Consider the following 26,268-nt stretch of genomic DNA (forward strand, 5'->3'; position numbering starts at 1 on the left):
GACTAATCATCAGTAAGTATTTCCACTATAGGACTCACACTTGGTAAAAAGAAGAAAAGTGAAATGAGAAGGAAGTGGCTTTGTCTCTGGGGATGCTGCCTGAGAAGAAAGTTGAGTTAGTGAAATAAATCATTATTAGACCAAGTTGCTTTTCACACCACTGTTTGAGGCACTTATTTTGGGGCTAGTGTTTTGGGGTTTTTTCCTTTCTTTTGCAATAATTTCTTTTGGTTTAATTCCCTTGATGTGTTAGGTGATGCCAGGTCATTTAAAAAGACAGGACACCTGTCTTTTCTGGGCCCAGTCCTTTGGTCTTGACCAAGGCAAAATGAAGTTCCATAGCAGTCTTGGACAGACAGACAGACATGACAGGCTAGATAGAACGCAGTCTGTAATAAAGTAGTGTCAGAAGAAGGTTGTAGAGCAGAAGGACATTGCTTAATTTCTTCCTGGATAAATCTAGAGCAGATAACCTCTATCCAGGTTTTGTTGATATTCCCACGTAGGTCATTGCAAACAGATATTTCTTACCAGCCTCTGCTTGTGCACTACTAATGTGTATTAAGCTCTTTTAATATAGCTACTACTACTATTACTAATCTTTTTCCTTTTAGCTTTAAAGTAACAGCTTCTGAAGCAATCAGGTATTTTATCTTCTAGTTAATTTTCCAGTTAACAATAGGATGGGGAAAAAAAGAGTGCATTCTTTCTTCTTTATATTGGAATAATTCAGCATTAGCGTGAATTTGAGAAAGCAAGCATGAGATAATTCCCTTTGATAGCACATTTAAACCTTTTGCACAGATTATCAAGTGTGGTAAAAATCTTGAAATGGTGAAGTTGGTGATTAAGTCTTGTAGATGAGCTATTAGGAAGCTGCACTTTTTTAAAAGCAATATGTATTGTGACATAGGCTATCCTAGAGTAATTCATGACTGACAAAACTATAAGTGATTTTACATCTGGAATTTGATCTGTCATTGAAAACGCACCTCATCCTCATCAAGAGATTGCGTAACATGTGCATCCTCTGTTATACAGGTATTGTCTCCCCACCTCCATTCAACCTCATTCTGTTCACTCCCTTTTGTGAGAAGGGTAGAGCGATGAGGTCTGACTTGTGGTGGAGATCTGTGCACAATGGCAGGCTGCATTCACGTTCCCAGCTAACTGAATCATTGAACATCAAGGCATTGAATATTTTACATCTCTTCATGAAGACTCTGTTGTTTGGCATGTGAGGAGCAAGAACCAACTGGTGTCTAGTTCATTAGCAAAAGCAGGCTGGCAGCTGTTATGTTGATATTGCAAATAGTACTTTATCTTTCTGACAATATAGCAGAGCACTAATTCTACTTTTCTATAGCACAGATTAACTGAAAATAACTCTAAGAATAACCCGAATGTGGTTTCCCCCTTTTGTTTTTGAAGTATGAAACCAGTTTGAACGCCTGTGTTCAAAGCCCTGGTATTCTTCCCTGCTTCTCCTTCAAACCAATCTCTTCGACTAACATGTATTTGATTTTTATTACTGTTGGGCCTATGTTAGCAATGAAGTATCAGTGCGTGAATGGACATAGAGTGTGTGTTCTTTGCTGCTTCACTTGTATTTCATATTGCAGTTAGAGCAGTACTTAATCTCATGAGTTCCTTATATTTCCAGTTGAAGATGAGCAGCCGTCGACACTATCACCCAAAAAAAAGCAGCGAAACGGAGGCATGCGAAATTCACCCAACTCCTCACCCAAACTGATGAGGTAAGACTGTAAGAAACTCACATCTTCATCTCCTTTCTTCCTTCCTTCCTTCCCCTTCTCCTCCCCCCACGTCAAAAATAAGGGGAGGGGGTAGAAAAAAAGAGATTGTTAGATGGTTTCTGAAAGGCTGAAGTATTTATTCTGTCAGCTTGTCAGCAGTTAATGATAGAGCTGAAAAAAATCCTGTCATGAAAAACAGTTTGAAAAGCCGTTTGAAAAATACATAGGCTTTAAAGTCTTAGCTGTCACCCTGTCCTGTCCGTGTGTAGTTCTTAAACAGCAGTGGCACTAATGATAGCACTAACCAATCAGGGGAACTCATGTGGTTAGTTTGCCTCAGGCAATTCTCTTTTTGTTGGATTCTCTCTGAGTACTGTTTTCTGTACTTAAGGCCATATGTGAGATGTATCATCACAATCAAAAATGAACCTGAATATTACCTTCCTTTTATCCTGTCGATTGAAATAAAATTTCTGTTAATTGATTTAGACTGATAAAAAAGTCTAATAATCTATGTACTTGCCAAAGCAAAGTTCAAAACTAATGCAGTTTTACTCAGGCTAAAAGCACATTAATTATGAAATACAGGGATTTTTAAGAGAGTAGTATATACTCTAAAAATGGGTGATGAAAATATCATCATGTTAGTGATATTTTTCCCCTGTTGCTATGTGTACATTATTTTACACTAATAGGCCTTTGTATAGCTATGTAGTTTCCTTCCATAGGACAAATTACTTCTAAGAGGTTTCTTTGAGAGGTTTCTTAAAACTTAGAACTGCAAAAAGAAATTGGAATCTAGTAAAATAACATGGCATTTGCGTTCTGTCTCACTGTGGTTCACCTCTTGCCTACTCAAGTCAGTCAGAACAGGATCAGATAGCAGACATGGAGTTTTCTACAAGGAGGCTGTTCCTGCCTTGGTTTTGCATATCTAAAGTAGCCAGGCTAAAACCTCAGCCCATAATTGTATCCAGAACTAAATACCATAGCATTTATATATATATGCACAAAAAAAAAATTAATATTGTTTTATACATAAACAGAAACAGTCATGCAGTTTGGGTGTATGTATAGCTATTAACCCTGCTGCAGTCACAGAGATTTAGTGAAAAAAATTAGTATGAATATATAGTTCTTTCCATACATAAAATCACTCATGACTTTTCTTTTGTTGTTGAGAAAGATTTTGTTTTGTTACCGACTCTGGATACATCTAGGTAGTATTCCTCTTTGCATTTCAGTCAGTAGACTGGAATTTTCTCTGGCCAGTTACAGAAGCATCCGTAGCTGTTTATTGTTACTGCAATATAGGACGTATTCAAGGACGTAACTTCTACAAGTCATCTTCATCTCTGTTTAGAGTACAGAACTACAAGTGAAATTGATTCACAGAGGAAAATGCACCCAGCTGTGGCTTTTTTTCCTATTGACCATCTATTTCTGTTAAATGTATCATTAAAAGTTCTGTGCCTTCCTGTTAGCTCAGCGTTGCCCATATGACACTGATTTACATGCTTGTTTACAGTGTATGAGGAACAATAAAATGAACATACTGCCAAGCTTCTCATTTTTATGGTGCCAGTTGTTATGCTCGCATCGTTTTCAATTTACTTACCTTTGGGCAGTCTTCTTATCTGGTGCTAATAGTTTTAACCACTTAAAGTTTTCAACATGTGGGAGATTCCACCCCCCCCACCAAATACAAATTTTGGGGAAGTAGAAATAAAAAGCAAGAGAGTGAGAGAGAGAGAAAGAGCTGAAACATTTGGAGCTGAGCATGCTGTCCCTGTTTGCTATGTAAAGTATGCCTCATTTCTTTGATCTTGAGTAATAATAATTCTGGGGAGTTATACTGTTTTCATATGCTTCAAAGCTGTGTCAAAGTTTTCCTGCTTAAGGGTACTTCTTTATTCTATTGGCTCTTGGGTACTGAGATGACAGGTCCTCTGTACTAGGTGCAGGCTTTTTCAAGTCATAGCCTTCAGCAAAACATCAAATTACCAAATACAGGGTAACATACTTCTACACAAATGCCTTTCCTGTAGATATATTATACCATATATATTAAATACTTTAGTGTTACACGGTACATTTTATGTGCAATAGAAAGTGATGGTTTGAGGTAGCCTTAGGGGTACTTTTTTCCACAAGCAGAAAAAGCTAGTGTATACCGTATCAAGTATGGTTTTTACAGGACTTTCTGCCCGAAGGCCTTTGTAAATAAGTAATGATCAACAGATTGGCTGTGGGTTTTTGAAAAGCATGCCTGTGTCAGTTTGCATGATGGGGGAAGATTTTCAAAGTGGAGCCTGCTTTCATTGCCCGCTGAAGAGGGACTGAGGGAGAGTAGTCGTCCTGAGCCTGAGCTGTCTGCTCAGTAGCACATCAGAATTGCTAAACACAGGTCGAGCAGTGAGTGGAGAACTTGCCAGGCTTCCAGATCCAGACATTGGTTTTCTTCCTCTTTACCCTCACTGCTAAATTTATTCACCAGCCCTGTGTTGGCACCCTCAGCCTCTCCCCAGACCCAACTGTCTCTTTGTCTTACCCTTTACTGCACTGTCTTAATTTTGGTTCAGGGTGCTAAACAAGACAAAGTGGATTGAATCAGAAGAGAATTTTGTTAAGCTTTGTGTGTAATGGCCAAATGCTTTTCTCCTTTCCGATAAACAAAGGTGGGCTGTATTATCTGCTATTTTGTATCCTCGTAAATTACCTAAAGTGGCAGGTATTTGCTTTCCTGCCCAGAAATCTTTAGTCTATGTCAGTTAAAAGTGCACAAGAGGTAAATCAGCCAAAGCACTGTCGTGTCTGTAGCTGATACTTATCTTTGCAATATTTTTCCTAAATTTACTTTAAAAGCCAGCTTTGCTCCTGTCCCTCCCACCAAAACAGCTGGCTGCTTTGCAGACTTTTCTTCAGCTATGGTCCTGGATCTAGAGGGGGCCTGGAGGACAGGAAATCTGGGGCATGTAAAGGAGGTATATGTGAAAAACTCATTTATAAATTGTAATCAGAGTTTTGACTTTAGTATCATTTTCTGAGCGCTCCTACAGGTAAGATAATGTTGAAAATGCTGCATAGATTTTAGGTCTTCACAGTGACTGGGCCAAATCAGGAAAGAGAGAATTATACCATAAGATAAAACTTTGTGCTGTCACTAGAGTAGAATGGAGGACAGAAGCTATATCATAGGGATTCCTTGGAACATCGTGACAACAGGTCTGACAGGTGTTTATATAAACCTGGTCAGAGAGTGAGAATTTTTGAGATTTACTCATATGTAAATAGCAAGCTGTATTGACAAATATGAGATAGATAGATAGATAGATAGATAGAAAGAAAGAAAGAAAGAAAGAAGACATCTTTTCAATGTCATCTTTTTGATGTTACTGTCTCTAAATGCCAGTAAGTTACTAAATGAAGTAAATAGTTGGTGAGCACACAGAGGTTCATTGTACACATCACAAATGGTCTAGGTTCACATTTAGACAGCCACTGTTCTAACTGAACCCTGCACTGCATCAAATGACATGAGCAGAATCACACTGATGCAATACTGGAAGAATCTAATCGATCAGGAACAAATCCTTCAAATTCCAACTAGAGCTACAAATACAAATTAGCTAGAAAAATACTTTGTATTGTTATGGTTTTTTTCTATCTGGTTTACATCAAGAAAGGTCTGCCCTATTAAACCCACAAGGACATGGATATTATTTAAAAATAGCCTAAACTCTGATAGGAAAAAACAGATACTTTTCCTATGGAGAAGTGAACACAAGGACATCCTTTTACAACAGCAAGTAAGATTTAAATAGGAAGTGGAAGGACAAGGAAAGAAAGCTGTGAGTAGCAGCTTTGAAATGGAGAAAAAAGACAGAACCATTTGATGCCTTTGGTGGCATGCTCTAATATCAAATCACTTGTTCATCATCTCACAGTCACAGGTTTTGGTGCAGGTGAGCAGTCACATTAAATATGAGCAGAATATCAAATATCACCTGAATATCGAACAGCAAAGCTAGTTTTTTAAAATAAATGTCATTCTGGATTCCAGAATGACCAGTAAAAATGTGAAAAGCCCTGGATATGAATCAAAAAAGCCACTTAAAAGGATTGTTGCTGGGGCTCAAGTCCACACTTAATGCTTTGGTAGCTGCTACTGCATGAGTGGAATACACTGACTTGAAGGAAATGTCAGCCCAGCTGAGTCAAACTACCTCTTAATGCAAGAACAAATAGCATATGACAGGGCCCAGGAGGCCTGAAGAGCAAACAAATAGTTTGTCCCTGTCCACTCTGAATGTAGTGGTGTAGTTGACATAGGCCTCTAGACAAGTAGCATACTCAGCAAAGGGTCATTATCATTAGTGTCCCTGATCACATAAGAATCAGAGGCATCAGAGGACGCTGGGTTTTCAGTGCGTTGCCAAGGAGAATTTCGTAAGCCTGAGGATTTTTCTTGATCCAGGATCTAAAATAATTCCCAACCAAACCATAAAACTTGCTCTGAGACTGTCGACCCAGCTAAGTGACGTGGAAAAAAGTGAGATTTTTGGCATATGTTTCTGTAAAATTTATGAGATTATTTATCTGAAGGTGAGGGGAAAACCTCCTGTCTTTTTTCCTGAAGTTAGATATAATATTCTAAGTATATGAACAATGGCTGTGTACATTTACCTCCTCATCCACCCACTCAGCTAAATACACTCAAATGTACGTACACATTCCTAGTGCCACTCAGGATGAATTTATATTGCCCCTGTCACAGTAGAGCTGTCCTTCTGTGAGCTGAAACTGTGAGCTTTCTCACAGGAACCAAAAAAAGTGATGGGAGGTCTAGAGGGGAACACACCTCAAGCAAAATCCGGTAAAAGAAGTTCAATCTGATAATTTTGCAGTACTTAAAGGGGGCCTATAGGAAAGAAGGCAAGGGACTCTTCATCAGGGAGTATAGTGATAACACAAGGGATAATGGCTTCAAACTGAAGAAGAGTAGATTTAAATTAGATATTAGGAGGAAATTCTTTTCTGTGAAGGCAATGAGGCATTGGAACAGATTGCCCAGAGAAGCTGTGGACATCCCCTCCGTGGAAGTGTTCAAGGCCAGGTTGGATGGGGCTTTGAGCAACCTGGTCCAGTGGAAGATGTCCCTGCCCATGGCAGGAGGGTTGGAAATAGATGATCTTTAAGTCTCTTCGAAGACACACCATTGTATGATTCTATGATTTTTTGTGACTCCCCTAAACCAGACATGAAGGTAAGGTTTGATGGGGTGAAAACTCACTGATTAACCATGTTAATGGTTTATATTTATGTCCCTCAGCCTTGGAGATTTCCATCATGTACTCTACATCCTTTGTTAATGATTTACAGTGCTAACTTTATGCAGTCCTAATATGCAATGATAACTAAGCTGCAACACAACAGGTATTTCATAGCACATTTCACTTCCTGATTCTGTTTTACAAGTTCACTACAACCAACATGAGCAGAGGAGTAGCTCAGTAACCACTATATTGTCTTAGGCCTATTTTTAAGAAAAACACAAGTGTGTTTAAGATGAGAGATCAGTGTTGGGAAAGAAAAGGACAATTTTCCTGCAGAAAAAATAATTAATGAACTTTTTAATAAAGTTCAGAGGGTAACAGAAATTCCACTCAGATCAAGGCAATGGAAAAAACCAAAACTCTTTAGATTTAAACCAGGTTTGAAGAAAATAATGTATTTTTTATAAACTTTGACTTATGAAAATGGTAGCTTTTTTCATAAGATATAGAGACTACACACTTCATCTAAATGCCAAAAAACCACTTCTATAGTTTATGATGCCACTTAACTGTGAGTTTGGTTTTTTACAAGTGAAAAATTATTTTTTCCAATACATTCCCCTACCCTACAAGGACTGATATTTCTGCAGCTTGAGTAGATATAAATAGGAAATACTAAAATGGGAAGACGTATTGGCTGTGTGCCTTTTCTCCTCCTCATTAAAATACTCACATAAAAGTCTAAAAGGTAACTATTTTATTCATTTTCTGTGTGAAGGGATTCATATTGCAGAAGCATATTCATAGCATGTCCTGAGGTATCAAGATACTTTAATGAGCAAGATTCTTACAGTAAACAGCTCTATATCAGTGTCCTTAGTAGTATTGATAAATTACTGTGAACTCTTCAGCAAGGCTTCTGAAGATAAAAAGAACTTCAATGACATTGAAGATTTTCTTTCACTTGTCGCACTGGCTTTTCTTCTCTAAAGCCTGGTGCAGCTAAGCACTGAATCCTTATACATTTCGTTGCTGATTAACCTGTGAAAGGAAAGATCAGTAAGAGAGTGTCATTAGTGTAACACACGTAGGCAACAAATTCTCATTACAACTTAATGCCATCTATGCAGACTGCAGAGGGTCACAAGGAATGGCTAATGGTAGCCGACAAATGTTGGGTGTATTAGTCACAAAACATTTGCTGAATTCCATCAGAATGTCGTGACAACCTTCACAGCTAGTCCCAGCGAGCTCCTGGAGTCACTGGAGTTTGCCTGTGACAAGCCGTCACTCTATCTTGGTTGAGCTTTATAGCACCAGTCAAAGCAGTCAGAGAAGATTGAAGTGACAGAGGCCCACTGAGTAAATAGTGAAACATGCAGCACATCATGAAATATTCAGCCAGGGTGTAAAAGCTCTAAATGCTTTTTCAATTATTAGCACCTGCACTGGCTGCATACATCTAACACTAACAGCATGTTAATTGCCACAATTTGTTAGGGTAGTTGTAGGAGAAATTTCAAATGCATGAGACGTTCTCTAGTGTGTCTTCAATTCCTATTTTATCTTCAGCAAACCTCCTAAAATTAAGTACGTGTGTGCACACACTCTTAAACATGCATCCACACCCAAAGTCAGGTAGGAAAATTCAGAATTTCTGGACCATGCACGTGGTGAGTTTTAAGTCCCTGAATCTTGAGCAGGAGACTGCTAAACATCTTTTTGTGGGCAAAACCTACCCAAGAAAAGCATAACTGTATTCTTTGTCTAGCACAGGTTAAAGAGGACTTGTGTTGCTCCCAGGGGTTTTGCCATTGATTATATACAAGGAGGATTTTATTGGAGAGCAGAATAAAAAGTGGCTATTGTTTTACTGCTGTGCAAAGACTAGTACATTACAGTTTATTTTCAAACAACAGCAAGGTCCCTGCTGGTCATAGAGTCTTCTTGTTCCCAGTGCTCGACATACAGAGCAGTTCCCTGCAGATCAGTGAGGGTACGTTGCTCTTATACTCAATTGCATATGAATGATAGCAAGAGGCTTAAGACATAGGTGACAGAATGAGACAGTATGCTAAACAATAGTCATTTTATGAAGCAGCCATTTGGCCCCCAATGATCTTTTCAGTTCTGTCCATCCTCAGTCATGACTCACAAGTTCCAGACTCAAAAACTCCAAGTAAATAAGTTTGAAGAAGTTACAAATGTGTGCTAGGAAAGCAGTGCTCTTTAAAATGTAATGATGACTTCCTCGCAGTTGGTTTTCTGGAAGTGGGATTTACGGTTTTGCTTTAGGCTGTTGTCTTCCAGGCAGGTGTTTTGGGGTTGCAGCTGTAACATGGCATTTAGTGTTGTCCTCAGGTTTAATTGATCATAAATGGCTTTATATGCTCTTCAAAACCTTGAAAAGCTGAGGGTTTTTTTCTTCATTTTAAGTCATGCATATGTAATAACTGCCATAAGAACCCGAGAGGCTATTTTAAAACTGGGGATATGGATGAGGGAAATGTAACTTTTGCTCCTTTTCTCCCATGCATGCTACACAGGTCTGTATTTTCCTAGCTGGTATGACGAAATGCTTGGGTCGTTGCAAGCCATAAAATCCAGCATCTCAATTAAAACAAACACTATGGGTATCAGTAGATGTCCCTGCCATGGCAGAGGGGTTGGAACTAGATGATCTTTGAGGTTACCTTCCAACCCAAATCATTCTATGATTAATTGATAGAAGGTGGTTTTCATTCTATAATTTGAATTTTTCAAGCAGGTGACTTTACAGCCCTGGAGAACATCACAGCTGCAGCACTAATACAAGCATTTCCACAGTAACCTGCCAGTGTGACTCAAGCATGGCTTGACAGGACCATCTTCAAGGGTGAGGGGGGCGGAGAAATATTCAGTCCATGATTTGGCTTTAAGGGCAACAACTGTAATGTTTTGCGTAATATAAATTTTAATGGGAAGAGGGTGTCCAAACCCCTTAGGCAGATTTGACAGCCTTGGCCTCTGTGTGTCTGTCTTAATTAATTTTTAGTGTTTGCAACGCTGGTTTAGATCATCAGATTAACGAGACTGTATATGTCCAAAGTAGTAATACTATTATATTATTGTATTACTTCATAAAATGACCTTGTTTAAAAAAAATCGAACCAACAAAGTCCAAACATCAGTTCAGCTTTTAGGTACATAAGCCAGCATATGTTCTAAAATCTGAGGACAAAGTTGAATTTTAGTAGTAAACAGTTTTCAACCTCCATAGATATCTTCAGAGGTTGCCTTGCTGAAGATAAAAAAATCATTGATCAAAGAGAGATTAAAACAATATCTTAGCCCAGAAGATTAGAATTTAATCAGCATGCTTCTAAAAACTCCACAGATTCTGAAACACAAGGCATGGCTAGTCTTACCACAGTTTCCCTTGTAGGCGATAATGCATTCTCATAGAGGAAAGTACTGCAATAATATCTATTAGCACACTCTTCTTATGTGTCCCATCCTGTTTGCTTATTTTAAGTCTCCCACTTTCTATCCTCCAAGCAGCAAAGCAGAGGATCCTAACAGTTTATCATACTGCAAATAAGTGCATGGATTGCTTTAAAAAAAAAAATCACAATTTCTTACCTAAAAGCTTCAATGGGAAGTTATATCTAATGATTCACATTCTTTGTTCCTTTGATAGCACACTCCGACTAAGCCTAAAATAACTAGAAAATATAGTAATGGGTTATATTTCTAATAAGTCTTTGATGCAAGCTACGTTGAATATTCCCTTTTAGGATGTGAAGTCCTTACTGAAATGAAAACTACACTAAGCTTTAAGCACTCACATACGGAAAATTGCTTTAGACCTCAAAGCAGTTGACCATAATTTGATGTCAGTTACCTGTTATCACCTGCTTTGTTAGAAGATTACTTTCAATTTGTATCATTTCTGTAACTGGTGTTAGAGTATTACTAAATACTCATTTTTGTGAAAGCTTCAGATGATCTGTTTAGCTTTAAATCTCAGAGCAGTAAAGAAACTGATTAGAAAATGTGGCATTTTTTACAAATTGATTTATTATAGTTTCTCTGATGAGGGAAAGGGAAAAAGAAAATTCCTTCCTATATGCATCTGATTTCTGAAAGAAAAAGGAGGTTTGATCAGGGAGCTTTGTTTTTGTTCAGTGCTTTGCTGCAAAAGCTCATGGAGAAATGTCTTGTGGAAGTTTGGGGAAAAAAACGCCAAATCACAAAAACAACAGAAATAAAAACATTTCACAGTGAAAGCTCCCTACGATTTCTAATCTTTTGGCAAACTTTCTTATTTTGAAACACATTCCGTCAGGAAAAATAGCTAGGATAGAGCACCAGTAAATGCTGTCTGAACATTACTACAACCTTCAAATGGAACTGTAGCCGTGGCTGCAGACCTTAGTGCACCGCATACAACTGTGAGCAGCAGGGAATGCCCTATGAGCAGCAACACAGTTAAATCAGCCAAAACTACCTTGGCTGCAGCTCACTGATGAGTAGAGTAGGAGAATGCAGAGCCTAGATATTTTTCTAGAAATTAAAAAATAAAACAGAACAAAAAACCCGCAACAACCAAAATCCCACAGCAAAACCCTTTGGTACAGCTTTTGCACCAAATCACCCCTGCTTCCCACAAAAGCAGGAGCATACTTGTGCAAGGCCTTTCATTATTAAACCTGGAGTAGGGTCAGAAACTCCAGGTCATCCCCAAGAGACTCCTCTGCTGCTAGTGGGTTGATGATGAAATGCACTGAACTGTATCTCTGTTGAGTGACTGTAAAAAACTCTGAAAACTGTGACTTGTGCCTTTGTCATGTAGTGCATTGCTTTTTCTTATAGCATCAAAAAGTTTCTGGTTTAAGTGGAACATGTTATAGTTTCTCAAGTTCTTTTAAGCTACTTTCTATGGAGTTGACCCTTTTTGAGTGAAATGAATGAGAATTTTCCACTGACTTCAATGGATATATAATCAGTGGCTATAAAATGACACAAATTAATTGCCCTGACCTAATTAGAGAGTATAACTTTCTTAGGTGTGCAAGCATAACTGTTTTAAGCATGGTAACTTATTGTATTATATTGAGGGTAAATTAACCTGTATCCTACACAATGTTCAAAGTCTGCTTTAGTATACAATGCAGAAGAGAGGTTCTTACCATAGTCTGCTGGCTCATATGCTTTAAAAGCAGTAAACTTTCCAGTTTTGAGAGTTCAGCATTAGCTGGGAATTTCTTTAACAGGCTTGAAAAGGCAAACTGCTTGAAAATTTGGCTACCTGTCTCAGAGTATTTAGCATATTCCTATGTTGTAAATATTTTCTTCTTTGAAATGTTACAGTTCTGTATTGGGATATTTCAAGCATTCATGACAAAAACCTTAGGTAAAGACTGTAGTTTTGCGTAAAGTCTCTTCCCTTCTTGAATTTGAGATTTTAGGGTCAGTTTACCCTGTGCCTTATAAATACAGTCTCCCTTCTAATGCTATTGTATAATGCAATCACTTAGGCGTCCTCACTAGTGTCTGAGAGTGTTAGAGTCACTTAGTACTTAGTTTAATGTTTGATTTTAACATATAAATTAAAGAACTGTGTGTGTCTGTGCTTAGATGTAACTACATAGGTGGAGAGCAAGTTTATGAAAATGTTATTTGCTTCTCCTTTGAGAAGCCTTATGCTTTAAAATCTTGCTGTAAAAACACTTAAAAGGTTATTACAGGTAGAGTTGTCAGAGAAAATGGACATTGTTTTTTGGTATTAAAATCATGTATTCCAGATGTGGGCATTTGTTAGTCACTCTGCTCTAAAATGACATACTGTTGAATCTTTAAAGGGCTTCAGTTTGGGAAAGCAAAATATGATTGGGCAAATTGCTAAAATATTTAAAGTGCAGCCTGTTAAAGCTTTTACTGCGAAGAGCATCACGTCAGAAGTTGTATGTGGTAAAAGCAAGTAATTGGCTTTCCATACTTATGCCAGTCAGTCAGCATGGGGCTCTGTTCCTATCTATTCTACTTCACTGCAGATGCTAATAGCAACTTTGATATTTATTTTGGAGGGGTGAAACTGGAAAGAAAAAAAAAAACTTTTATGGATGTGAGGGTGTCACAAAGCCCTGTTTAAAATTAAATGGTTATTGGTGTAGAAAGAATATAGAAAGTGTTTGAAACATACCCAAAATTAAAAAACTAACAGTTTTTTTTTTCAGCTTTTGTTTAAAAGTGCCCGCACTGAAAGCATGTTAAAGTGTAAATATTCAGGTTTTTTACTTTTATCCCTCTTTGTACACAGCTCTTGGGATATATTTCCATCCATAATTCATAATATTTTCCACTTATGTTGTCCTCAACTTGTTTTTCCCCAGGCATGACCCCTTGTTAATTCCTGGCAATGAGCAGATTGACAATATGGATGCCAATGTGAAAAAATACGACTCTACAGGGATGTTTCATTGGTGTCCAGCCAAGGACATTGAAAAGGTCATTTTGGTAGGTATTGATGATGAATTATGTTTGAAAAGAAGTTATTTGAACCGTAGAACTGATATCTAATAGATTAATAAATAAATCTCTACTATCATTAAATACGACATATTGAAATCAGAAACACAGCGTGATGAAAATGAATAATTTTGGTTAAAGAATTATGCTTATATAAATCTGCATGCCAAGTGCAACAGTGAAAACTGGTGCAAAACAGAGAATTTGTTTTTTATAAGCTGAAATTTGCGTATTTGGTTGAAATCTTTAGAGAATTGAGATTGGAAATACTTAAGTTTACATACTCAGTTTATCTCTTTACACAAGGCCATTACAATTCTAATACAGGCAAGTGTTGATTTGCATTTTCTCTTATTTATTGATGTGAATTTTTCTCTCTTAGAAATTCTCTTTCAATTTCCAGCATTTCAAGATGCCTAAATAGGCCAGAGTAAGTAGTAGTAGTACTACTCTGCCTTTCCAGGATGTTGTAGTGAGCCTAGTCTATGTTTGCTTTGTTTGTTTGACTGGGGAAACCATCAAACTGACTCGAGTCATTAAAAATAATTAGAGGGCCTATCACAGTCTATTTTACTCGATGAAAGTTTGTGCCACTTGTGTTCATGTACTCATACCTAAAGGTAACAAGTAACTAACTCCAGATCTCGTACACAAAACTGATGATGTTTGAAATGAACTCCCCGGTGGATCTTCACTTTGTCACACTTTGTAAAGCTTTTCCTGAGCTGGCTCTCTCAGATTTTCCTGCACTGTGGTGTGGTGTAGCCGATGATGGTGGCAGCCCCAGTTTATTCTCGCAGTCACGGGTTAAAAGCTTGTCTCCACTTCTTCTCAGGGGTTTCTGTAATAACTGTGACATTGCCTGGAATTGCAATATCATGTTTAAACAGTCAAGCAAGTAAATTCCAAATTCTAGAGTCTGAGCTGTGAGATGGAGTTTGGCTGAACAGCCTGAAATAGCATGCATTTATATGTATTCAGCAGACAAGGAGGGACAGTCCTGCTGTACAATACTTTGTGACAGAGATAGAAATCTTCCTTTATGCTCTAAACATTTTAACCGAAAACTTTTGCATGCTGTCCCACTTAGAAAAGTATTTCTCCAAAAATGGTGCTGTGGAGTGCCTCACTATTCATCCCTTGGTGATGTCATGTTAATTTTACCCCCTGCCAGCCTGTGAATCTGTAAGTCTGGCTAGGTTCTTTCTCTTCATGTATCATCGCCAATAAAGATTCTGCCAGAAAAATGCTTCCCTACTCCTTTTCAAACTCACAGTCCACAATTTATGTCTACAGTCATAGTCATGCAAATTTAATGCTGTCCTCAGAGACCACACAAGTACAAATGAGTACATAATTTGAAGATGATGGGATTTCCCTGGTTGTCTTCTAATTGATACTTGATGGTCCCTCAATCAGAAGAGAACTTCTCAAGGTCTGTTTTGTCCCTGTGAGATTCCAACAATATTAGGTATTAATGACTTTATTTGACATACCATCAAATCTACATAGCTGCATACAGACAGACTGCAGACATTTTTTACATAATTTCTTTCAAGACTTGATCTCTGTGTTCTAAGTTGGACACATAATTTCTTCAAGACTTGGGTCTCTCAGTATTCCTGACCCAGAGGCATGGGACGACTCATATGCTTTACTTGAGCATTGGCTTATGTTATGTGTGGTTTGAAGGGCCAAGGCCACTCTCTTGATAGAGTTGTGTGAAAATCAGGATAATTGCCCCAGAGAAATTGAAAGCTTATGTATTTTTTAACTGATGAGAAGACTTCTAATTAGAGTTCCTGTTCTTCTTACATAGTGAACACCTCGGCTGCATATTGCAATCTCTATTGCACATTGCCATGCTTCTATAATTAGAAAAAAGGATGTATATTATAGATAAGTCTGGCGGAAAAATTGCAGTTCACCATTGTCACCATTATCACCATTGTACAAAATTTCTATGTAATGGTTCTGACTGTACAATTGCTTGGCAATATATCAGTGGATCTGCAATGGAGTGCAATAATGCTAAGACTGGCTCCAGAAATGAAGGTCATTTTTTTCTTAATGACTTTATTTAATCATCTTGGTGTTTGAGTTGCCTGCTCAAGTGACATTACTACTGATGAAATTAGTGCAGAAATTTACTATTGTCACTGAGACAAGAAGATAATTTTGAACATCATTCAAATGTTCTTCATGAGACTTTTTTGCTTCTATCTATTCAACAACTTAGGAAGTCCAGTGGGCCTGGAAAGTTGATATTAGTCACAATCTTGTGCATTATTTAGTCTTATAGAGTATGGTGGGCATCCACTGTAAAGCGGAGTGGGGTAGAGGGTTCTTTGATTGCTTCTCAGAGTAGTAGCAGCTTGTCCTAAAGTAAGAACTTTGACTCTTAGGAGAACACGGTCCTCAATTCACAAGATACGCATAATACCACAAAGCCCTACTAAGACGATTAGGTGCTCACATTTTCCTTTTCAGATTGATCCTGAAAAATCCCCACTGGTAATTCATCAGCTAAGGCATGGTTTTGCATCTCTTTTCTATAATCCTTCCAATGGCTAAATGCATAGTAGTCCAAATTCTGTTCTTAGCTAAACTCTTAATACTTTGATTGTAACCAGAATCTTAAACCACATGTGTAGAAACATGCACAGGACAAAAATTTAGTCCAGTACAATGTCTTCCTGAACAGTGAAGGATTTGCAAACAAGAGCGAAGTTTTCTTCTGCTGAGCATGTTTAATGAAGGATAAATACGGGTAAAATGAACAGCTATTATCAAACTGCTTCTTTGTGCATGAACAATATTGACAGTTGTGTTTTTCCTGATTTAAAACTCAATATATGATTTAAACTTCCCTTTGTTTCATTTCTCCCTTGTCTTTTTTTTTTTTTTTTTTTTTTACTTTTTTTTTTTTTTTTTTTTTTTTTTTAGACTCGAAGTGAAGCAGCGATGACAGTTTTAAGTGGGCATGTAGTCGTTTGCATATTTGGGGATGTTAAATCTGCTTTGATTGGATTAAGAAATTTAGTGATGCCATTACGAGCCAGCAACTTTCACTACCATGAACTCAAGCACATTGTGTTTGTGGGTTCACTTGAATACCTGAGAAGGGAATGGGAGACACTGCATAACTTCCCCAAGGTTTCAATCTTGCCTGTAAGTCCAAAGCCATATTATTGATACTGTTATTTAGGACACCAACTGGACAGATTCATATTGACTTTGATCTTAGGCTTTTTTTACTTTTCTCTGCTTATAGGCCTCAGGACTTAGATTTTCCCTTTACTGTGTCTATGAAAACAAAGCCCTGTGAGACCTTATTAGAAAATATTTGCTGCTGTGTTTGGTTTCTTGTCATCCTCATCGGATGAATTTCAGCTGCTATCAGATGTGTTAGCTGTGTTGTATATTGAACATTCACTGCATGTAGCCGGTTCTGATGTTGTGATTTCCCTGACAGAATGACAGTAGTTATTTATGGTGGTATTTATACCCACAAAACCTTTGGAAAAAAATTATTGTTACTCTACATAATATCTATTTGTATTCATAAATACTTCCTGTAGGTTAGCCTACTTTATAAGGAGCATTGCCATAGCATTTCAGTGCAAAATCCCGCCATGTGTGGAAGTAGGCAAAAGCCTGACCCTGTTGAAATCAATGAGAAGTTCCTATTGATTTTAGTAGGGACAACCACTAAAACCACAACACAGAGGTCCTTTTTCTCCTATACATCATTATCATTCACTCATGTGCTCAAATTTTAGAAACATGAGCTCCATAATGAACAAATTAAGCCCTCCAAGCTAGTAATTTTAGATGGTCATAGCTATAAATGACCCACAAAGATATAGGCAGGAGGAAGAAAAGCCCACTGTATAAGTACAAAAGAGAATGCTCTGTACGTGACAGAGTAAAGTCATGGATGTTTTTATCAAAATGCAAAATTATGAAGTTGTATGTTCTTAATAATTACATTTCAGGAGTTAAAAAAGTAAATGAATCAATGATGGATGTAACCTAAACTGAATAATTGTAAAAATAGCTATAGAATGGAAAGACTGCCTTCACTTTTTGATTAATTCGGCTGTAGGTCTTTGTTACTGTAAATGCAGTTTTAGTGTTAGCCCTTGGCTTTTTTCTGTAAACTGATCCAACAGATGGTGTCACAAGATTTTCTGCTGTCACAAAAATGGTGTCAATATCAGATTTGGTCAGTTAATATCCTCCTCTTCCTGCCAATCGCTTTTAATTCCAGTCACTGTGAAAGATAAAGACTGAGGAATCAGAATTAAATTAATAATACTGTTGAACTGTGGAGCAGAGTAGAATCTAGCTACTACTTCTAAACTATCCAGTATATAATGTGTGTATATATATTATAATGTGTTTTTGTAAAGTGTCAATTCTGAATTCTGAAAAGGCATTAAAGAAATGTACACCAGCTTTCCCTTCCCCAGTTTGTGTCCAAATTTAGAATTGTTTTGGATTAATTTCAACTTAAACAGCTAATGCTTAATGCATCTTTAAAAATACAGACTACATAAAGGAATTGTAGTCAAAGGTGCTGAAGACTTACACAGACATCATTACTGCTTTTTCTTTTTCTTCTTTTTTATTTTCAGCCTATGAGGTTCAAAACAGTGATATAAAGTTAAAAATATCAGCATTATTCTGATCTGATTAATTCTTAATTTAAAAGTCTACTGAAGTTTCTGAGATCATACTGGTAGGAATCATGTGTTAAAGGGAGACCACTCAAACTCATTTCCTACTTCTCTGTTCTTTGATTCACGAGGTAAAACTTGCTGCTGATACCTGATGGGGATGTGGTTACAGCTGAATATAAAAACATTTGTTCTGTTTAAAAAAAAAAGTGGTAATTTCATTTTAAAAGTCTGTATTAAAAGAGGCATTTGAACTGCTGAGTAAACTCTTAAAAAGTAGGCAAATGCCAATTTTAAATATCCTCAGGCAACCTTAATTCTGTCCCTTTGCATAAAATCATTAGGAGTAGGCTTTTAATTAATTACATGATCACGTATTATTTTTCCCCACAGGAATCCTGCTTCACTTGATGCACAGTACAGACGTAAAGGGCAGAATTAAGGTGGCAAGAATAATCATATCCTACCTTTTGAGTACTTTATAACTGAATCATATCTATGTGATATATAATGTTTTCCACAAGGTCTCATACCTCAAATTATTGAAAGTAAATTGAAAAGTCAGGCTGGTATCTAAAACTAGGTGGCAACTACTGAATGAGAATTGAGTTCTACCTTCACTTTGCACATTTTAAATTCACTTTTGCATTGAATATTCTCAGTGGAGTTCAGATGTTCACCATGAGTGATCAGGAGATGGAAGAGTAGGGTCTTGACTTGGTTTTATGAAAGTCGCTGTGTGACAAGGGGACAGCTTAGTTTCCTCATCATCATTAGGGTCTTTGGGTATGAAACCATGTGAGGCAGCAGAGCAGAATCTATTTTCTATACAAAAATTGCTTTGGTTTTTTTTTCCCCTGGACCTTGCAGCCCCCATAACATAGACTTTTCTGTAACTAGACATATAAACTGTTGGATGTGAAAGGCAAGTGTTACATTTGAACGAAACAATAATGGATTAAGTGTCATGTCTCGGTTGTGTTAACTATGAAAAAACCCCCACGGACTACCACAACATTTCATTTTAATTATTGCATTCTCTAACTGAGAATTGTGGAAGCCGGGAATGTTTCATGAGTTGTGCCCATTAAGATAAAGTCTTGTGTCTGTTTCAAAGAGTTTAATCACACATCTTTGAAGATCAATGTGTTTTCCTTCTAGAAGTACCAAAAACATACATTGAAAAGGATTAACCTTTTCGGTGTATTGCTTCAGGTAGAAAAAAATAGCTTTATCCTGATTGCATTTCAGATGTGTAGGACACATAATGCTTTCCTGTTTAAATTGCTATTCTTTTTTCCCAAGACCATTGTGACTCAAATAGACAGTTAAAACACACCCCTTGTTATATTCAGAGAGCCAGAGGTTGCCACATGATAGCAATTTAAATCAAGACAATTTCAAGTCACCGATGAGATGTAGAATGCTGGCATTATTCCTGTTTCTTGTTTGTTAGTAATAGCTTGACTGAGTATTGAGACTGAACCTAAAATGCTGCCATCAGCACCAACTACCCTTTAGATTAGCACACGTCCCCTATTCCCTGGCACATAGTTAGACCGGCTTAATGTCAGAGCATAAAAAAGATACTTGTTAAATAATTTCCCAAAGCTCCTTCTCAATCTTTAATTTGTTTTTCTTTTTTTCCTCTCCTGCTCCCCCCCCCCTTTTTTTTTTCTCTGTGCCGAAGGGTACACCATTAAGTCGGGCTGATTTAAGGGCTGTCAACATCAACCTCTGCGACATGTGCGTTATCCTGTCAGCCAATCAGAATAATATTGATGATGCTTCGCTGCAGGACAAGGAATGCATCTTGGCGTCACTCAACATCAAATCTATGCAGTTTGATGACAGCATTGGGGTCTTGCAGGCTAATTCCCAAGGTAAGGACTGCCCTATAATACTTCTCTGCAGTGCCTACAGGGGACAGGACCTGGCAGGAAGAATATCCCTCACTCAGTAATTCAAAGAGCCCTACATCAGCTTGCTTGACAGTTAAACCTGCTGATTGGTATGATGGCTTTTAAAGAGATAGTCACGTACTTTCTCTGCTACATCACAAAGCACATCTTGCAGAGGAAAAATGAATGAACATGATATTGGCATTTTTTTCTCATTTTAATATTTTCCTACAAGTATATGTAAAATCTTTGCTTTCTCACCCTGTCCTGCTCTGTGGCATTCTTACCAGGGCAGTTGCTGTTACATAGCCAAGACTAACTCACACTCACTTCAGAATACTTGAAGCTTCTGTCTTAAAAGATTTCTTTTTTTATATATAAAGTACATTGCAACCACAGAGAAAAAGAGCTGAGTAATAAAAGCCAGAAAGTAAAATAAAAAGAACAAGATTTCTGAATTTTCTTTACAGTCCCTGTGTCTTCTTGCTCAAAAAGCCACTTAGAATTAACTCAAAGTTGATTTCTTCCCGTGGTTTGAGGTATACTCATCCCATTTAAGGACATTGGACAAAATCCTTCAGTTTTTGCTTGGAGTAGAGGACTGATTCATAGGTAGCCAAAGGCTATTTTACACCAACTGTGCTTGTGCAAAGCAGCTGCAAAGCAGTCATAAGCGCCCTGGCAAAGACCATCAGTGTAAAAACAATCATCTTTCCATCCCTGAAGGTTCTTGTGACTTATGTAGTCCTACTTTTGATAAACCTATTAAGTGCTGCAGTAAATATTCCCTCTGGATCTAGCATAAATGTACGTGTAGAAAGGATAGTGCTTTGGTCTACAATTTCCCCATGAGCCTGACCTAGAGGTAGTTTTCCCTCAAGGGCTCTGAGAACTAAGATTAAGTTCATTTTTTCTTCTTTACACTCTAATCAGGAAAGAAGAATTATGAGCCAAAAATCAGAGTCAGCTGTGTAACTTCTTGCATATGGAAACTTCTAGAATGTTGAAAATTCTTTTTTAGAATCTGCAACACAACTGTAGAATTTAATACTGGAATTACATTGTGCCAGAAAACTAAAAGTTTGAAATTTTCAGCCATTATCTGGATAATAAGTAGATTTAAAGAAGAAGATGAAGGAAGTGTTTTTTCAATCCCATGCATGTTTGAAATTTCAAATCTTTGGCCTGGAAGGACTATAAGCCCAAATGTGTTAAAAGTTCTTCACTTAAACATTTGTGAGTCTGACTTGTTCACTCTGTGATAACTTACAGTTGTGATTAGGAAACTCATTGCTGAAGTGGAACACAGATATGGAGGTTCCTTGTTTTGCTGATTTAGACCTCAGATGTGAAATTTTATATCTCAAACCCAAATGTGTACTTTTACTACCAGACTATTGGCTGTTCTTTGGTGGGTCTCTCTCAGTCTCCTATCATGTGCATAATTAAAATCAAGAAATAGAATCTGTCTCATTCCTTTCCTCCCTTCCTTTCTGTTCTTGAGCATGGGCAGTCTGAGAGAATTTCCTTCTGCTGACTTTGCTCAGAGGCTAGTGGCATTTCCAACACTTGACTGCTGCCTTTTATCTCTGGGAGTACACTGGATTTTAGACCATCCCTGAATGAGAATGCAAAAACCTAGCAATATAACAGTCTTGTGCACCACATGAACACCTGCCATTTTTTAACACTCTCTTCTTGGAGAAGAAGACTGACTTAAATCCCTGCAGAATCTGATCTGACCTCATAGCTGACCCTTTTGAGCAGGAAGTCAGGCTAGAGACCCTCTGATATCCGTTCCAGCCTGAGTTGTTTGATGATTCTATAATATCCAGGTTGCTGCTACAGCATAGCCCCTATAGATCAGGAATCATAGACTGAGGCCATGATCCAGATCCCTTCAGCCCTATTCAGTGTTACTGATGCAGAGAAGCAGAGGCACAATAGGTTAGTGCGTACTTAGAAATTTTGGACATTTCTTCAGGTAAATATCAATCTTCATGTAAATAAAAAAGGGATTTTTGTAGCTTTTCTGGGGAAACATGGTATAGCATAAGGCAGGTAACCAGCAACCTCTTTTAGTTGGAAGCACTGATTAGGGAGGGAATCTTCCAAAACCAGTTGCTTCAGAAAATAATTATCTTCCCACTAATTTCTCTGCTTATGGTATCTACGACTCCTGTATTGGTTGCATTGCTTTCAGTCCAGTAAATTTTCATGAAAGACCTTGAATGCAATGGTTAGGCTGTCAGAAACAATTAGATCAGTAGATAGCACAAACTTTACTGAAAATTATGTTGTGTGACATTTTTGTCTATGAAATGCAGCTTTAACGTATGGTAGATGTGACTATCATGACAATTATATAAACTAGGTGATTCAACTTTTGCTGGTCAACAAGCAACATGCTAGAACCCCCTCACAGCTCCTTACTGGCGATTAAATACCTTTATTTACAGAGCAAGTTGTCATTTTACTTTTGCTTAAATATTTTTTTATTATTTGACGTATTTAAGAAACTAGCTGGTACAAACCTTAAGTATCACCCATCTGAATTTTTCTAGATCTGAATGTATGATTTTGCATTAAGATATTCCTCACCAACAGCATCCTTTGAAAGAATGTTCCATGATGTTCTTTTTTCTGACTCCTGTTACTGATCATAGGAAACATGGACATTACAAAACCTGGGTATGTGGAAGAATGTCAGTTGACCTGTGACAGGGTGTTGAAAAGTGTGTAAACAAAAAAAAGTATGTGAACAGCCTGAGAAGCATATGGGCTAAGATGCAAGATTTTTTGGCGAGGGAATTAGCAATGCAATCTTACTCTTGCTATTTGTCCTGGTTTGAGAGCACCACGACAAATGTTCTCTGGGGCTGCTGGCACTGGTGGCAGTCAGTGGGGGATGCATGCAGGTGTGCCTATGGGGAGGAGAGGCTGGGTCAGGTGACCCAAATGGACCAATCATGGTGTTCCTTCCCATGGTGCTCAGTATATAAGGGCCCCTAAACAGAGCCCTGGGGCTTCTTGGTGCCTATTTTGGTGTCACCAGTTTTTGTCATTGCTCCTGTGCTGGTTGTGTTCCAAGTATCCTGTTTTCACGCTGCAGAGGAGCACCATTCGACAGTCCAGGTTGTCTTTCCCTGCCCCTCCCCACCCTGGGTGGCAGAAGCACAGCTCCTTTTCTCTTTCTTTGGAACTGTTATCAGGACTTGATGCTTGAGTTCTAGCATTTGCTGCCGAGTCCAGCCTGGGACTTTCTTTTCCTGCTCAGGACCTTATTGTCCTCTGGAAGGCATGGGTCCCATATTAACATATTATCTTGTGTCTTCGAGCATATCTGTATCCTTGTACGTGTATAGTTCGATATCCTCACTGATACTATTAGTATTTTTTTCATTAAACCACTTCAAGGTATTTTTTTTCAACCTTAAAACTTTCAACCTCTCTTCCTGGTTCTCCTGTTATCCTCCCAGGAGGATGGTAGAATGATCACAGAGAGCATCTCTCAAAGTTTAGTGGCTGGCCCAGCCTTAAACTTCAACACTTTTCTATGTAATAAGACAGTATAACTGTTGTTGCTAAGCAGTGGAATCTCATATGAAAACCTGATATATAATTTATGTTTGTGTCTCTGAAGAGGAAAAAACAATACAGTAATTTAACTGATAGGATCTTTACAGTTTTTGTCTGTGATTACTTCACTTCAGCATCACCTACATGACACTAGTACAAGAAGCAGGATGAAAATTTGTTTAATCGTGATATAAACCATAATGATTGACCAGTGCTGAAACACAGGGCCGTATTTATAACTCGTTTTTTCTAAGTTGGTAGCAGAAAAAGAACCTACATATTTGGGGATTTTATTCCCTTTTCCCTAGAGCCCCTCCCTCACCTACTTTAACATCAAAGTCACTTTCAGTCCTTGTCATATAAACATTCATCACTAGCCAACCCATATCCATACAAATATGCCCTTTCCAGTCTGGGATGTAGCATTACACCAATAACTGAATCCAGATGCAGTCCAAGAGGAAAGGCCTTGTAGAAGGAACAGGATGGTGGACATATGACAGCGAGGCTTCCTGATAGGGAGAGTTCTGCAACAGCAGGGATGGCAATTTCCAACAGATTAAGTTAACAGCTGGAAGAAAGTCTGCTGAATTAATCTGGTTTATATTAACAAAGGATTTTCTTGTTACTAGTTCAAGTTGAACTTAATATGCACAGAGCCATTCCCATGCAGGAACAAAGACTTGCCAGTGTCTCCTTATAGTGTTAAAATATTCCCAGGCCTTTGGACTGGGTAGCATTTGTTATCTAAGCCTTCTACAAGTAGTGGGACAATGTTTTTTTCTTCTTGTCTGCCTGCTTTGGGTCCTGACTGACCCTGCCAGAAGTGCTTCTTAACCAACCAGAGTACTCTGCCTTGACCTTCTGAAGAAGAAAAAAATAGCTCACAGTTCCAAAGCATAGAAAAATAAATAATTAATTTTGGACCAGAGCTACAAAGGACCCTGGAATACCTGGAGTGGATGACAGTAAACTATATAAGTTGTCAAATCTATGTTCATCATCAGCTGTCTAGCAACATATGACCAAACGCATGACTACACAGAACTGTGAATGGAGGCAAGGTGCATTCCTTTAGAAGGAAGCTTACAAACTCTTCTGGAAGGATTTGCTAGTCTCCTTTACCTAAAAAGTGCAATTCTGCATGAAAAGAACAAGAAACTCTTTCAAACTGGCCCTGTGTTGTTGAAAGGTCTCATGTTAAATTCTCATGGCTGTCTGCACTGAGCAATTCAAAAGTGACTGGGCAACTCCTTAGGCTTACTAAAGGTTAGGGGTGCAGACTAATGTCCTGAAAATGAGATTTTGGAAATTGTGAGGGCAGTTTGTTGCCTTTAGGAGACCTGAACTCCAAGGACAGAAAGGCCAAAGTGTATCCCACTGTAGCTGCAGCAAACTATCGCTCTCATTAAGATATCCCAGCTTCTGAGGTACAAAATGCTGTAAATTCAGTTTGGCTCACTTCTTCACAAAAATGACTCACAGCCTCACTTAGATGTCTTATTTGTGACAAGTGAAGTCCTGGCTTTATCTTGCAGCTCCTTTTATAAACATTGCCTGATTGTCTTTCTAGAAAGGGTTGTAAGGAGGTATGTTCATGGTGGAGAAAAAAGGTCACCCTCACATAGTGGAGAGTTGTTTTTATTGTCCCTTGATCCTTCTTGTTTCTCATTCTTTCCCCTGAAATATTGAGATTGTTCTATCCACAAGTATTTTAGAGAGAAGATTGAAGAATATTAGATCCATACTAAGTATTTTTGCTTAACATTTTTCTAAAGTGCCCAGGAAGATTGAGTCTGGGATGGGCTGTGCTTTGACAGTTGTGTTGGGAGGCTCCAGTAGTTTTCCTTTCCTTCATTCTGTTGATGTTTCCATGATTCTTCTTCAAGAAGCATCTATTGATCATTCCTGTTTAGGTTTTGTATTTCTTATCTTTTCTTTCAGTCTTACATTGTGGGAATTTCACTTGTTTTAGCCACCAGATGAAGAGAGTCCAACACAAAATGTTTTTCTTCAGTTGTAACTAAACCTGCTATTTGGCTTTCTTCCCAAAACCCAGAAAGACAATTATACTTAACTGCTTAGAGATTTATAAATTCTGTGCCAGGGTAGCCTCTGGGTAGTAACTTTAGATATCCAACTCAATAATTTTCTTTTATTGGAGAGTGATATAGATCTTATTTTGAGTCCTATATAGTAACAGCAGTACATTTCATTAAAAAACACTTACTAAACAATAAAGAAAAGTGATCTTATGGCTCCAAGCAGATCTAAAGTACAGAAAGGAGAGGCTCTATAGTACCATTTTTTTCTATGGACTTTACAAGACAGATCACGGTACATCAAGGTATAGATGTATTTCAGCATAGTAACAGTTGCAGTTGTTTCTGAATGATTCCGACTTATAACAATTTTCCCTAGGAACACTATTTCAAGATATGAGAGATCTTTTTAGGGCCTTCATTTACAGTTCTTGTAATAGATCCTCCAGTAAGAAAGAAAAAAGAGAAAAAAATAAAGAGAGGATGAACTCCTGGGTAATACATCTCGTTTATCATGGCAG

The 26,268-nt window shown here is 37.8% G+C and overlaps 1 protein-coding gene across 1 annotated transcript in view; it reads left to right on the forward strand.

The window, feature by feature from the left end:
* LOC104279402 (calcium-activated potassium channel subunit alpha-1-like) overlaps window positions 1-26,268 on the forward strand; it is a gene marked incomplete at its 5' end in the record, with an annotated part of 104,638 nt that overhangs the window by 35,666 nt on the left and 42,704 nt on the right. Inside the window, 4 exons of the mRNA XM_009876676.1 lie at window positions 1,664-1,757; window positions 13,408-13,531; window positions 16,490-16,714; window positions 19,916-20,108. Coding sequence (XP_009874978.1) covers window positions 1,664-1,757; window positions 13,408-13,531; window positions 16,490-16,714; window positions 19,916-20,108 — 636 coding nt within the window. The remainder of the gene's footprint in view (window positions 1-1,663; window positions 1,758-13,407; window positions 13,532-16,489; window positions 16,715-19,915; window positions 20,109-26,268) is intronic.

This window comes from Apaloderma vittatum, unplaced genomic scaffold, assembly GCF_000703405.1.
Source record: "Apaloderma vittatum isolate BGI_N311 unplaced genomic scaffold, ASM70340v1 scaffold5619, whole genome shotgun sequence".
NCBI classification, from domain to species: Eukaryota; Metazoa; Chordata; class Aves; order Trogoniformes; family Trogonidae; genus Apaloderma; species Apaloderma vittatum.